The sequence below is a fragment of the Grus americana genome, chromosome Z (genome assembly GCF_028858705.1).
Source record: "Grus americana isolate bGruAme1 chromosome Z, bGruAme1.mat, whole genome shotgun sequence".
Taxonomy (NCBI): domain Eukaryota; kingdom Metazoa; phylum Chordata; class Aves; order Gruiformes; family Gruidae; genus Grus; species Grus americana.
In genome coordinates this window covers 6,692,259-6,707,931 of record NC_072891.1, presented here as the reverse complement: position 1 = coordinate 6,707,931, position 15,673 = coordinate 6,692,259, and the positions used below count along the sequence as shown (strand labels likewise).

General features: G+C 37.1%; 1 protein-coding gene across 5 annotated transcripts in view; it reads left to right on the top strand.

Annotated features, from left to right (window-relative positions):
- The window catches only part of PIK3C3 (phosphatidylinositol 3-kinase catalytic subunit type 3), an 83,471-nt gene extending 69,015 nt beyond the window's left edge, over positions 1-14,456 (top strand). For all 5 annotated transcript variants that reach the window (XM_054808939.1, XM_054808938.1, XM_054808937.1 and 2 more), the window contains 2 exons: positions 8,812-8,937; positions 13,651-14,456. In XM_054808939.1, coding sequence (XP_054664914.1) covers positions 8,812-8,937; positions 13,651-13,665 — 141 coding nt within the window. In that variant the 3' untranslated portion in view covers positions 13,666-14,456. The remainder of the gene's footprint in view (positions 1-8,811; positions 8,938-13,650) is intronic.
- The last annotated feature ends 1,217 nt before the right edge of the window (positions 14,457-15,673 follow it).

Here is a 15,673-nt window from a genome sequence, read left to right as displayed (position 1 = left end):
AGTATTATGTGGAGCATGTCCTCTTCAGTGAGGCATCGGATGATTTGAATTGTGATTTTATTTTTTTTTAAAGAATTTCAGACTAATACATTAAATGAGACTTTTTTGGAAATTCTTAAGGATTATTATTACTAACCCGAGGAATGAAAGTGAAAGCAAGATCTTTATAATTGGAGACTGTTTTTGCCAAAATGTCATCTACTTTCCAGAAACAACGTGAGATCCCAAGGAGCTAACTGGCAGAATGTAATTGTATTATCAAGCTTAAAAATCTAACTGAAAGCATATTGTCTGGGTGTCATTTCTGTCCAATAGTTGTGAAATGTCTTAAGAGAAATATGTACCAAGTCAAGGCAAAGTTGAAACAACAGCTTGTCTCATGTACAACTTTCTTTAAAAATAAGTGTAGATTACACCTGTTTGACATGGTTTATGGCACAGGATGGTGTAAGCGGAGCTGGGCACTCTGTTTCTGTCATCTGTGAAGATACTTCCACATTATTCTTCTTCAGAAGCGAACAAGGTCTACACAAACTGATTTTATTTATGAAGGAAAAATGACAGTGTGGATAGTTTCTTACTGTTAGTCTTAAAAGTATCAGAAATTCCCAATGACTTCAACTGGAGACACAGATTTAGAGCATACCAAAATTTGACACTTTTTACCTGCTTTACGTAAGATTTATGTTCAGAAAGTAAATCAGTGCTGACCTTAATGACGCATTCTCACGCTTAAAATTGGACTGAAAATCAGTTAGTCAGCATTGGCCTGGCAAAAAAAACCCGAAACATCTTTTTCAAGTTTCACAATAATTCTTTGAGATTATATGGAAAAACATTTTTCAACCAGCTGTCCCCTTTCAGTGTGTATACCCAGTATCACTAGATAGATTAGCCAGTTCCTTTCAGTTGCAAGAAAAGCTTGTTTCAGTGACTCACTTCCCCAGTTTTGATCACAATTTTTCCCCATAGAAACCCCCAGAGAACGGTGATTACCAGCTACACAAAATTGTCCCTGTCCTCAAAATCATAGGAACCCTTTTCAAATTCTTGGTGTTTTATTTAACAGTAAAACATTTGTCAATTTTTGACCAAGAAAAAAGTAGCTGCAGAGCTTGAAATTAGTTCTTTTTGATCCTTTCATCTCCTTTTGTCCTCTCCATACTATTTATAAAGAAAACTGTCCATCTAATGTGCTTCACCTCATGGTTCATGGCACCATCTCCTACTGCAACCCTCTGATTTAGGCTTTTCTAAGCTGCTTTGGCTCACAAAATGAAATTAAACTGAAACATAGCAGAAGAGTCTTCCCACTTTGCCTCTCCCTTTCTGTGGTCTCTAAGATGGCCTTTAAATTTTCCACTCTTCGCTTATTCTTTTCCAGTTCTCAGTTTTCAGGAAAAGCACTGGACTGAAATCTCTTAACGTTGACTCCTCAATGCATAGCTGAAATATAATAAAGATTTCCCCCACACACACCTTTTTTTCTGCCAGTGCTACTTGCCTTTTTTTTTATTTCCAGTACAGCTGCAACACTAATTGCTAACTGTTGGGCTTTTTTTAAATTAGCCAGTGCTATAAATTTAAGTAGTAATGACTAAAATCTGGAGTCAATTATACAGCCAGTTTTACGTAAGGAAGAGGTAGACCATTACTCTTCAGATGTAGCTAATGTATTCAGCATTGTCACCTCCTAACAAAAAAAGCTTTTTGATTTTTCTACAGGAAAGCCAGATGGCTTCTATCTGTCCTTCATAGCAAATTTGACCTTTAAATTAGAAAACATCAGGGACTAGTGATTCATTGACGCACAAAGAACTCGGCAGGCATTAAAGGACAGTGTCCTAATTGACTGAGCTGTGTTTCAGATGCCCATTGATTAAAGAAGGTGCTGCAAAGATGCTGCAACTGTTTCATTTACACGGGAGGTTATTATGAACATAGCACAAATACCTGGTTTCCAGCAAGCAGCAGGTAACTGCTGTCTGTGACAGTAGCCCCATTCAGTTTTGATAGCACCTTTGGGTATACACAGGAAAAGGCTAAATTCAAACGATTCAGCATAGTGAAGAATTTTCTTCCTACGTAGTGTAACACTGAGAGCACCCTCTGGGTTTCCAAGTTTATGCAAACATTGACTAGGTCTCATCCACCTTGATAAGAAATCAGTGGTATAAATGTTTGGAAACCAGCAAGAAGGGAGAGCAGGCATGTTTTGTTCCTTTTATATTAAATATAGCAAAGTAAAATAATTCTTGTTCAACAACTGTAAAAGCTGAAGCAGAGATACAATGTGATTCCAGGTACTGAAAGAGTTTCTGAGCTAGCTTTTTGTCTAAGCCTGAGCTAATTTTGCCAGTTTCTTCATCTGGGTTGTAGTAAAACTCCCTGTGCTCTTTCCTCCTTCTCTGTCGTCCCCAGGAGTCAGTCAACAGGTAATTGAGAGTTGAGTTCACTAGCTAGTGAAATGGAAAGGACTTCTAATTTGTTGCTTGACATGACTTCTTAGACAGTGGGTATCTGTCCCTTTTCACCTAACTGAAAATACAAGTATTTGTTAGAAGGTGGAGTTAGGAAGCATTTCTGAAATTTATTAATGTCGAGAGGAAATTTACTTTTGCAGGAGAAATAAATTCAGTTTTCCTTGGTTAGAGTCTGTCTGTTTCAGGATTTATATTTGCTTGCTGCTCTGGGGAGGTTTATTCTTTGTAAAAATATCACATTGACATGGAGCTTATTTTGCCTAGGCAGAGCTTCATCTGTCTCTCCATTTGGGTAATGATGCTGCAGCTGCACACCCAGCCCTTCTGTTTCTAGGCTGCTGATTTTGCATGTATATTAATTCATTTCTAAATTTAAAAAAAAAAAAAGATGGAATAAACATCATGACATGAACAAAGTATGAGAACACTCCTGTGCTCCTGTTGCTTTATATCATGCTGTCTACTTGATTATAAGATTTTGGCCAATATGATGAAATTCTGAGCTGGAACAGTATCATCTTCGCATACTGCAGCGGCTGAAACCCTTATTTTCATGGAAGTTCAGTTTAGAGATGTTCACTAACATCTTCACTGGCTTCTATTAAAAAAAAAAAATTACAGAAGCCTACACAGACTTGTACAGAAACTGCAGTTTGTTCAAACCAAAGCCTTGAAAACAAAAACTATTGTCAGAATAGTTTTTCAAATAAAATTGTTCATGCATATAGAGCATCTGAATAGTTTGTACAGTGGGTTATTTGGACTGCAAGCAACAGGGAAAGCAAAAAAGTCTTTTGCTGAAAAAGATGAAATGTGATAAGGGTTAAATCAATAATGCCAATTTCTGCTACATGAATGTTGTGTACTGAATGTTTGTAACAATGTAAGGCAAAACAATAAAAATACTAATGAAAACCCCACTAAATACTATTGTTTTCTTTTTTGGCTATCAATTGATTTTTATCTGAGGTTTTAGTAGTAGTCTGGGTGCTTACATCCAATGCATATTAGAACCCAATGAAAAAGGAGGACACTGAAGTTTCACTTAAATTTAAGTAGCTGACTTTGCAATGAGCAATCCCATATTGGAGTGATAAAATTGGGTAGCTAGTAGTCATAGAAAACACCAGCAGTACTGCTTAATGTTACTGGAATAATAAATACTAGAGCAGCCAGCAGTCTTCAGAATGGCTGACTTGCAATTAGTCTGAAAACTAAATAGGATTAAGAAAGGGTTCTCTTATGTACATGTGATATGTTAGCTGAAAATGTATTACTGCCGTCTTTAGTAATTATGAAAAACATAGCTACAAATGTTCATGAAGGATGGATTCCAACACTGCCTTGAAGTTTATAAAAGCTTCCTAAGAATTTCTAAAAAGTCTGTCTTAACCTTGAGCCTTAAGTACCTAATCTATTTTAGGTAACGTTTTAGCAGTGAGAAGATGCTTGCTAGTAAAAAAAGAAAAAATTCTGAGTTTAACACAAGGATAACTATGGCCTATACTATGTATGGTAGGTCAAACTTGAGGACAAAAAAGAAGTCTGTACAAATCTGCTCTTTGGGGCGAGGGAAGGTGCAGTCTTGTGGTTGAGGAGCACAAAGTATAAGTGAAAATCTTGGAAATTTGCAAGGAGGTGCACTTACCTGCGCTAGCACTATTCCTAACTGGGTTTGTCTCTCATCTCTCTATCCAAAGCCTGTCATGCTTTAAAAAATGCAAAATACTGAAAGGGAGAAGGGTAGACCTGGAGATTCATTCAACTGAATGAATACACAGGTCTGCCATTCACCTGAGCTCTTTAACTGCAGTTTTTATGATGATGATGAAGGTTTTCGTGAGTATTTAATTTCCTCTTTATTGCCATCCTGACTTTTATACTGTACACAGCTCTGTGGGCCTGACTGGGAGTCTTCTATGAAATCGGCTTCATACATGCATTGTCTTTTTTTGTTCTCCTTGAAGACACTTAAAGCAAAAATGAAGTGTGAGTTTACCAGCAATTAACACTGCTCATTGTTCTCATAGATGTTACACTCTTTTCCTCTCAGTTAACTTTACAACTTCTCTTTTTCTAGTGAAATATCACTAGATATGTAAATATGCATAAAGTTTACAGGTTTTGAAATTTTGTATCTTTAAAACAGTTCTTCTGGTGTTTGGTTTTTGGGGTTTTTTGGTGGGAAATATGTGTTTTCTATGAAATAGTTTAATTTCTACTCCAGTCTTACATCTCATGGTGTTCTGCTTTGCCATATCAATGTTTGTGGCGTGAGACTTTCTTTACTTACCCCAGAATTTAGGATGTGGGATTCTAGTTAGTGTTTGCTTTGATCAGGCTGTGTCATCATAGGGTCCTGGGGTTTTTAACAATAGATAGATGAAATGACCATTTGCTTGTGGGTTGAGGTGTTTGGTTTGGTTTTGGCAGGTAGAGGAAGAGAGGAAGTTAATTCTGATTTTGAATGGGGTCTCACACAGTGTTTGTGGTTTGGATTTTGGGGTTTTTTGTGTTTTGGTGGTTTTGTTTGTTTCAGAAGAAGTGTAGTTAAAACTGTCTGGTTTTGTTCTTTCACTCTCCACCTGCCCCTGTATCTTAGCACCTTAATCCTTATGTTTAAACTATTCGAGAAAGCATAAAACTATATCTACAGACTGTGGGTATTTAACTGGAGTATGATAAAGTTTCTAGTCATGCAGATTCATATAACTGTGCGATCCTGTTCTTTTACGTTTTATTACTAAACTACTGTGCAGGGGGGTGGGAAATGGACAACTTGAAAGCTTAAAGTTGAATGTCAGTGTCTTCGTGGACTCTAGTGCTTTATCCAACCTTTTCATCCTTAGAAACATTCAAATTGTACTGTTGAAACCTAATGTTTAAAATCAGTCCTTTCTGGAAACAAAGCAAAAGTTTCGCTAGATTTATGAAGTATAGTTCTTTTCTCTTTGACAAATGCTAATGACTTAAACTAACAAGATTCACTTGGTTTTGATGCCTTCATGGTGGCCATTCTTCTTAAGTGTGTAGAATAAGTGTGTTATCAGAATGTGACACCCCCCCCAAATCCACTTTTTTTTTTTTAACATAATGCAGAAATCCCTTCCTAATTGCAGCTCCTCTGCTGCAATTTCTGTGAGAAACCATAGGCTTTCAGACTGCATGGTTTACTCTGTAAGTCAGAGATTTCAAAGAAGAATTACTAATGGTTTTGTTACAAGAACCGTAAGTCAATGTATATTAATGTTGTTGCAGCTGTTGCAGCTCGAGAGGTAATTTGTCATGCCATGTTTCTTCTCAGCTGGGTGGAGCAGTCAGTTTTAATTGCAGTGCTGAAAAACTTTCATGCAAAGATCTAGTACTCGACAACATTTGGTCCTACTGTTAATTCCAAACTAATTTTAAGGTCTAACTGTGGGTAAATTTCTTTCCACATATATCAGTTTGCCAGTCGGTTCCTGGGGAAGGTGGGAAGTGAGTTCAAATGGTCATTAACTCCATAGAATGAAGCTGCATCTTAACATCACTAACTGCAAGACTTTCTGAGAAGTTCTATAAACAAATTAGAAGATCTCTGAAGTGCTTGATTACTAGAGTTGTGTAGAAGAGCATTACAGTGACTTTTTTTTTTTTTTTAAATTGCAGTTAGCAATTTTTCTGAATTCTCATTACATCACCTTTTTTGTAAGCGTGAAAATACATCTGATAGAAGTCTGTGCCTTTATTTGGGGAGGTATTTAAGCTCGTCCATAATTATAAGCATGTGAATAGTCCATTAAATTCAGTTAGATTCTATTGTGTGCTTCACTGGCTGTCGAACTTCTAATATGTCTATGGGAGATAATAAACTTACTTCTCATCATGTTTGTTAGGAAGATAAAAGTTCTATAACATTAGCCTCAAGTCTCCTCTAAACCTCTCCCTGGTACTTGATTCCTTGAGAGTTTGAACTTTTTTTGGCTTAATCTATTCTTTCATATTGATCAAACTTCTTTTTCAGGGAAAGTTGAGGAAAAACTCGATTTATGCTTACTTAAAATATATCAGCAACAGAGTTATAACAGTATTTTGAGTGAAGCAGCATTACCTTTCCATACTTGGCAGACTAACATGCTTTTTATTATAACCGCTGAAGGGTACTATTCTGGAACACGTTGCCTTTGAAAAGAATGCAGAGTAATACTAAACTGAAATCTTGTAGTATTTGGCTATCATAAAGAGCGTGGTTGCATATAGAAAGAATACAAAATGGGAAGAGAAGGTAGTATCTTCTCATAAATATGACCTTATCAATAACCTCGTTGAAATAATTTGGCTGGCATTTTTGTCAATGCTTAAAAAAGTTAATGCATGGAAAATGTTCAGGAAAGACTTGATTCTGTCTTATAGTCAGTCTCCTTAGTCATATGCAGGAGAAGGTTAAGAAGCACCTTAAATCATTTGATATTTGCCTACATGAGAGGGATTTCTAATGGACAGTTCTTTAATGTAGAAAGTTTTAATGAGCTCAGCTGTTTGAGATGGAGATTGGACAAATTCAGATAGGGAATAAGTCACAATTGTTAAATAGGGAAATTAATCATTGAAACAATTTACCTAGGATGTGAAGAATTCTGTCTCAGTATAAAGACTCTGCAGAAGAGATTCTCATAGATAAACTAGAAGTTACATGCTTGATGCAAAAATTGATTGATACGATTTTACCTAGCTCTTTATGCAAGAGACTGAAGTAGATGAATATGATGGTCTCCACAAGAGCTCGCATTATTTGAAATTTATCTTTATGAGAATAAAGCACATGATTAGATGGTAGCAATTAATTTTCTGCAAGTAATGTGAATTTGCTAGGCAATTTTCATATTGTGATCAGCACTACTTTGCAAGGTGACTAGTAATTTTAAACTTAGGGGATAGGCTTCATTAGAGAACGCTAGGATCTTAGACTGCTTAATTCTGAGAGATCATGGGCTTGCTAGGCAGTCTTAAACAGCACAAATGATTTTCCAAGTTGAGCATCCAAAGTTAGTATTGTTATCTAGAAACAATAGTGCTGGTCGGGTTTTGTTTTTTTTTTTTTTAAATGATGTCACATGCAGACCTTGCTGCACAGCCAGCACTTCAGAAAACTTAGAAAAAGATGTTTTGGTATCTGTAGCTCTTCCTAAGATCCATGCATCAGATTATTTGAACTCATCCAAAATGCTTATCATGCCTCTGCCTCTCAAATGTTGTGATGGATAAGGCATTTCTGCACAACTTACTTGGCTCCTGCAAAGCAAAATTTTATTTATTTATTTATTTATTTTCTCCCTAAAGATCTGTTTAAGCTCTTGCCAGTTCTGTGTACAGAGGCTTTTTGAGTATTACCAAAGGTGTGTCTGTGGTAATGGTGCTTGTGAGATGTTTCCATCTGGAATAGTTGCCATGGAATTAGTTGCAATTCATAGGAAGGCATCCACTGCACTTTTGTAAATTTTCCATGGATAAAGGCTTTGCCAAGGCTTAAATAGGAAAGTATAGATCTTGTTGCAGTGTTGTTAATTATAGTGCCTTCAGCTTTTAATTCATATACAAATTGCAAGTATTAAGCAAATTGCATTATTGGGACAATAGTTAAAATATTTTGCTATCAAAGGCAAAAAATAATGTAAGAGGGATAGCAGTGTCTCCAACCAACTGTTCATGGATGGTGGATATAATCATAGTTAAAGACATTCTCACCTGCCATATAAAGATCAGTTTTGGCAGAGTCGATTTGCTTGCCCCTTCCCCTATTCATTACTTAATTGCCTTATAGTTACTGAAAGACCATTTTATCTGAAAATAAACTTAGAATAAGGAAGTGTTAGATACTTTCAGAAATGGTTAGGATCATCCAGACTCTTTGAACTTTGTATTTAATATGCAAAGTTGAGTGGTTTTTTTATGGGGCATGTCATTCTATGATTCTCTAATTCTTGTTCAGTGAATGTTGAGTATTTTCTCTTTTTCTCATAGCATTTTAGTTCTGTTTAAACTTTTATGTCCAAGTACTTCTCTTGACTTTCTGGCCTCAAGCTTTGAAATTACTAGTTGGGGAGATGAGGTGTAGGGGCTGTTTCTAGATTATTTAAATACTCATTTTTATGCAATAGTTAAAAATAAACATTTTATGTAATGCTGTAAATATCCAATTATCTGCTGTAACTTAGAAGTAAAGGAGAGATTCTCTACTAAACTTCCATAACTGAAATCTTTATGTCTGCTACTGTATAGTTCTGATAGAACAGTGTATGTTTTAACTGTTGAACTGAATTTATTTTTGTCATCTCCATCTCCATTCCAGGTGCAAGACAAGTTTCGTTTGGACCTGTCTGATGAAGAAGCCGTCCATTATATGCAGAGTCTAATTGATGAAAGTGTCCATGCCCTCTTTGCAGCTGTGGTGGAGCAGATACACAAGTTTGCACAGGTGAGATATCCTCTCAGTTGGTGGTCTCAGTGAAAGCTGAATAAGATGAGAGGTTGCAAGTGGTAAGTTCAAGACTTAACTTCATTGTTTATGATGGTTTAGTTCATTTTCCAACAAGTTAAAAGTGTGTTCTTGGTGCCAGGACTGAAGAGAAAGCTCTTAGTGGTCCTAGAAAAATCTTTAAACCACTTTATCAAACATGTTAAATGGGATGTAGCTGGTTGTATTACCAAGGGTAAGAACTGCAAATTGGAAAGCCGGAGTTCGGAGGAAGGATCCAGAACTTCCCTAGCTTTCATTCCCAGAGTAAATGAGTGGAGATAAACTTCCTTTCTTTCCTACGTTTGCTAGATTTAACTGTGTATTCCAGGTAGTTATTTTAATCATTAACAGACACATTAGCTTGCACAGAAGGGGCCAGGAACTCTGCTCATAACAGCATCCACATCTTCTGCTGTGTTGATACTGTACACCAGAATATGGTCCCCAGCAGCTATGTGAGCAGCTGTCCCCTGTGTCAGAGGCCTCAGCACAGTTGGAGATCCTGAGGGATAATGGAGTTTTTCAGATTTGGGGCTGTAGAGGGTGGCTGAGACCTCTTTCTGGGACAGTGGGAATTGGGCTCCTTGCTTGCAGGAGATGTGCAGTGATGGAATGTCTGCATCACCAAACAAAGGAGCTGTAGGAGGAGGCCAGCAAACTGCTCAGTTATCAGGGCTGACAGGAAGGAGATTGACCTATCTTCCCCAAGACCTTGCAGATAGAAGAGCCTGAACCTCCAGCTACGCTGAAGGAGAAGCAGGATATGTTGTTTTTATTGAGTTAGGAAATGGAGACTCCCAGGATGGTGACAGCTGAGACTTCTGGTGTTAGGAGAGATGGCTTTTTCTCTGCCTCCAGATCTGCAGCTGCAGAATGGATTCAGGGGGTTTGGGAGTAGTCAGTGTGGATTTACAAAAGGGAAAGCATGCCTGAATATGATAAAATGGCTAGTTTGGTGGACTGGATGGAAGCTGTAGGTATTCTTTCTCTTGACTTCTCCAAGGCTGTGATGCTGCCTTCCATGGTGTCATTATGAACAAACAAGAGCATTATAAACCAGAGAAATGGACACTGGTGTGGACTGGAAACTGGCCAGTGTGCTAGAATAAGAAGGTTGTGATCAGTGGCACAAACTCCATCTGGAGGCCAGTCACTAGTGGTGTACTCCAAGGGTTGACACTGAGGCCAAACTGTTTAACATCTTCATTAATGACGGGGGTGATGGGACGAAGTGCATTCTCAGCAAGTTTGCAGGTAATGCAAAACTAGATGAAGTAGCTGATACACCAGAAGCATGTGCCACCACTCACAGGGACCTTGACAGGCTGAGGAAGTGAGCCCACGGGACAGCTTTCCCAGAGAGGTGTCAGTCTCCGTCTGTGGAGATACTTAAAATCCAACAGCACGATGTTCTGAGCAACCTGTTGTGTTTGATCCTGCTTGAGACTAAATGATCTCTGAAGGTCCCATCCACCCTCATGCATTATCTGATTCTTGCTAATAGTGTGGGGTGGCAATAGATTATTGTCACCACTATTTTTATTAGTAGAATTTATCCTTGCTCTAGTATGGAGAAGGAAATGTTTAACTACACATATACAGCAAGCCACAGTAGGACAATAAAATCTTTAGTTCTCATGTTGAATAAAACTATATTTACAAAAGCATTTCTTTGAATTTACAATATTTTTTTCCCTTAAAGCCATCTGACATACTTAATTTGTGTTTATCAAAGAGTTAAGATACTACACTGTTTGCCTTAAGTATTAGACTCATGACAAGAAAGGGAATTGAGAGGAGAAATGAAAATGATCTGAAAAGCCAGTCATTATCCCAAGTTGTTTTTATTGATTCTTTCTTCAAATGACTGATAAAATTCTTCTAGAAACTGAGGAGAACTATTTTTATGGCTATCCATTTTGCTGAAGATTCTCCAACTAATCTGTTGTTTCCTGCAAACTTAATTTTTATTTTGAAGAATTGCACTATAGTGCAGGGTAAAAAGCAAAAATGTCATTTCCATCTGCATATGTATTTAATAAAGGTGATCTCTTACGTGATGTGAGAAAAGGAGTGTAATTATGTAAAAATGTTGCAAAATTTCTTGTCATTCATTATGGATTACTTTGATCATAGGGTGGAGGATGGTAATTTCATAAGACAAAGTGAAAAATGCCTACAATCTGCATCTGGATTCAAAAAAAAAGCCATTACAAAGATTCAAGATTAAAATTTTAAGTGCCTCCAATATGTGTGTAGAGCTTTTTTTTAATCACATAGTGACAGTCATTTTTTTTAAGACCTATCTTTTTACTTCATTGGTTTTAGGTGGCTGCCAGACTCTCCTAGATAATTGTTACTGCATTTGTGAAGTTGTATTAGTAAATCAGAGTTTACAGGTTTGATTTAGGTGACCTTTTCTTTTTCCATTCAGAATTGTTCTTGCTTGACCTTTCTTCAGCACTTGCAACTGCTTTTAAAATCACAGGACAGATTAGTTCAGGATATTTAAAAGTTCCCAGGAATTTGAACCCCAGGCTTCTCGCTCCCAGGAATGGTGTTCTAAGCAACAGGCTGATACGTACAGCAGTGGGCAGTGACTGAATCTTGCATTCATATTTTGAGAGTTAAAAAGCAAGCCCATAGTGTGTATTGCACTTTGGATACCAGGTAAGCAGATGTGACAGCCACTAATGCAGGCCTGATCCAGTCATCTTATTTAGGGGTTTTTACCTCTCCAGCTAACGAACGCTGGGTTCCAGCGTGGAGACGTTTGGGCTGTTTTTCTTGAGGCCCTGAACTCTCCTCGTGCTGCTGCAGTTTGCTACCTATGTGCTTTTAGCTTGTCTTTCTACTTTTGGGATCAGGTGCCTAAAATGTAAACAACAGCCTGTTACTTTTTAAGTGCTTAATGCATCTCTTGGCTCTGTGTAATATCAGATTCTTCTGCTAGTTCTGGAGTTCAGATTATTGCCTTCATTCGTGTTCTGTAAACAATTACACTTGCAGGCTTCCCCCTGCAAGAGTACTGTATGCTTATAGGTGTGAGGACAGTACAAAAAGAAATTAATTAGCAGTTGACAAGTCTTAAGAATCTAAACTCTATTTATACTTCTAAAAAAACTTACAAAAATCTATCAAAATAAAATGTAATTAATATCTATTCTCTTTATATTGCAAGTGAGATAGGGACACTTTTTAGTGATACCTAGCAATTCATTAGTCAAAATCATTATATTTCCCTTTTGTCTGAGTCAATCTTAAGAATTTGCTGCTGGAGCCTTCAGAGTCTGTAAATCGCTGAACAAGTGAACAATTAATGCATCATTGAATTTGCTGTAAAGGGGTCATCTTACACCGTGACCAGTTGAAGCTTTCAATTTGTTCATGTATAATGCTACACTGAATTGCCAATAGCCTTGCTTTTAATGGTAATAGCAGGTATCTGAAGAAAAAAAAAAACACAAAAAAATACCACTACACAGGTATTACGACACATGCTTAAACAGCAGATTTTAGCCTAATGCCACACAATTTTTCATTTGAAATGCCCTTCTACATTTTTTTTTTGTTTATCATTAGATATTTATTCTGTTATTGCCTCCAAAATAGGCCTACAAGGAATTTGTGCTGTCTACTGCAGCAGTTAAGAGCTTTTTAATAAGGTTGGTTATTATAGTAACTGTTGTGTATCAGCGTTCTATGTGTCACTCCGTAGTAAGTAAAACTCTTGGATAAAGCAATCTCGATATTTTGGCATCAGTTTGGTATTATTCTTTTGTAACAATATTGTAAATTGAGTTCAGTTCAGAGCTGTGTTACAAAGCTTTTATTTTAGTTTCTAACGCATCTCTATTATGTTATCAGCTATTTTACAGACCTTTTTATGTAGTACTTGTCTCCTTCTTCATGGTTGTAAAAAACCTGTTGTCTCAAAAGTAAATAAATTTAACATTTACAGTAAGTTAATAGTGTTGTACAATAGTGCTTAAGAGGAGAAAAAGTGCATACTAATTTTAGTTGATACTAATGAAGACTAGATAGCCATTTCTCCCTGGAGAGTAATTTTCATTTTAACAGCATTATTTATTTCTGTGGAGGAAGGAAACAATCTCCAGTTGAAGTGACTAATTTTACATTTGATTTCCCTTGTAAATTTACAAGGCAGTTGCATTCTGGACTCATGTTAAGTGGTGATTAAAAAAGTGAAAGCTTGAAAGATGAGGGGTATCCCACCTAAAATATAGCTGTAGAATTTGGGATTGTACTAATGGTTGGCTGCACTCTGTTTAGGAGCAAATTCAGTTTAAGCTGTAAATGCTACATGGCTTTAGAGTATCTCCAAGCTATGGTCCCATTGCTGTTCCATCCCAGAATGCAGCTGTAGTTCCTTTCCCTCAGGACAGGGCTTCTGTTTTCCTCCTGTCAGATGCCAAAATAAAATAGAGAAAACCTGCTAGTTTGGATTGTGCAGATTGGATGAAACCATTTGTCAAGGAGCGGATAGAGTTGGTTTCCAAGCAGTTTATTTTCCTGAAGGGTTGTGAAAATTGCTTGCCTTTAGGCATTTTACCATGTTTTTAAACCCAGAGTTCAATTTATGTGTAACTTCTGTCCTCTGAGAGTAAACCAGGTTGAATAAATGCTGTGCTATGTGTTTTTTTGTTTTAGTACTGGAGAAAATAAGCCTTTTGCCTACCTGTGGTGGAAACAAGTAAATGCTCAAGAAAGAGACTTTCTCAAGCCCTTCTGGAGTTCATCAAACAGTTTTGGAAGGCCAAAGCTTCAGGTTTGGTAGCATGGAGAATTGAGATCTCAGGAGGTAGAGAAGCTTTTTGAGTCTCCATTCTTTGAAGGTTTAAAAACAACCTTTTTTTTTTTTTTTTTTTTTTAAAAAAAAAAAGGTTATTTATACCGTCCTTCAGACTCAGATACTATGGCTTTTCTTTCTAGTCAAAACGTTTGAGCCTCAAAGGTTGAAGTAAGCAACTTCCTCCCAAGCCAAAAATAACTGGAAGAGGCTGGATTTGATGGTAGATTCTTGAACCTGTTAATATATTTTTCTTATTTAAAAATAGAAATCATTGCTGTACTGAACATGGGTATGTACAAAGGTACAGCAGTGAGGCTACAGTCCCTCGGTGCAGAAAAACCACAAAACTATGGCAGTCTCCTCTCCTCCCTTCCCACCAACGTTGTTCCTTGAGTAAGTTTTGAATATAATTTGTATGATCCTTTTTTTCCCACCTTGGGCAAGGTTATCATTTAGAAAGGACAATCATTTCTCCCCTGCTTACAAAAATGTTTTTAAGTGCTGATAAGTTAGCCAGCTGTAGGCAGCCAATTAAATCATCGCTAACAGGCTCAGCAACCGGAATACACAGTGAGCAGTTCAGTATTTCACACTTTAACTCTGTTTTCTGTACAGTGATTATATATTCTTGACTCTAATAAACTCTTTGTTGTTGCAGTCTTGAGGTGTTCTGGTTTGTCTTTTTAATCTTACCTACTGAGACATGGCGTACTAGAGGATTATGTTCATAGCTCTTGGCTTTTTGCAAGGATTTTCACTCCTCACTTCACTTGACACGGGAATAAGGCCACTCATGAAATGACTTTTGTGCCACATGTTGAGTTCATAATGAATCTGTTTTGAATGATCAGCAATGTAATTAGCTCTTCATAAATGTGTGGATCTCTTCAAAGGGTGCTCTTATACTCCTGTTTTTTTAATAATAATTTAAGTCAGGAAGAAATCACTCCCAGTTATAAAGATAAGAAGGACTGATTTGAATCTGAACGGCTGATATTTGTGAGTCAGTCTTGCTTTGTGCTTCTTTTGCTAGTAAACACCAGAAGAGTTTTGATGGAGGAAAATCCACTAGGGCTGTCATGGGCCCTTAGCTATTTCAGCATATTACCCAAATTGGCTAGTTAAGAACAATTGGTTCAGCCCTCTTTTCCCCTGTCTATGCGAACTAGAGGAACTGTATTGCACCAGCTACTTAGTGCTTGTGTTATCTGGCAAAACACAGTGCCAGAGAGGAGCCACGGTAGTACCTCTTACATTCAGCTGACCCTTCTTTAGACAAGTAGTCATTATCATTTTCTGGTGGGGTGCTTTTGGTCTTGCTTCATCTGGCAGAAATACTTCTCGATATTTCTCTGCTGCCTCCGTTTCCCACAAACTCATTCTCTATACAGTAATCTGTGATATCTTCTAAGGGTATTTCTGAGAGCGTGAACTTTTCAGACATTCAGAGAAAATTCTGAAGAAAAAAAAAGTCTGTTTTTTTTAAAAAAAAAAGTTTCAAAGAGGCATCCTGCGTGCACATACAACTTTGATTTGTATGATGTAGCCACACTTTATTTGGATGAGTTCTTGACTCCTGATCCCTAGCCCTTTCCATTGTTTATGTTCTAGGATTTTTCCTCCAATCCTTTTGAATAAATCTTTCTCTTTCCCCTGCCCAAGACTAATTAAACAGAAAATGGGCATGAGCTACTCTGCACTAGTTGACCAGATAGACCAAGGATGACTCCTTGTTATAAACCCAAAAGATGTTATCAACCTGGTCTTACAGCACATTCCACTTTCCAAAGAAGTTTATGAAGTGTTGAATGTAACTTTTATAAACAGATTATTAATTAATACATTATTGTTCACTGTGTCTTGTGGTTTAAAATGAATGTA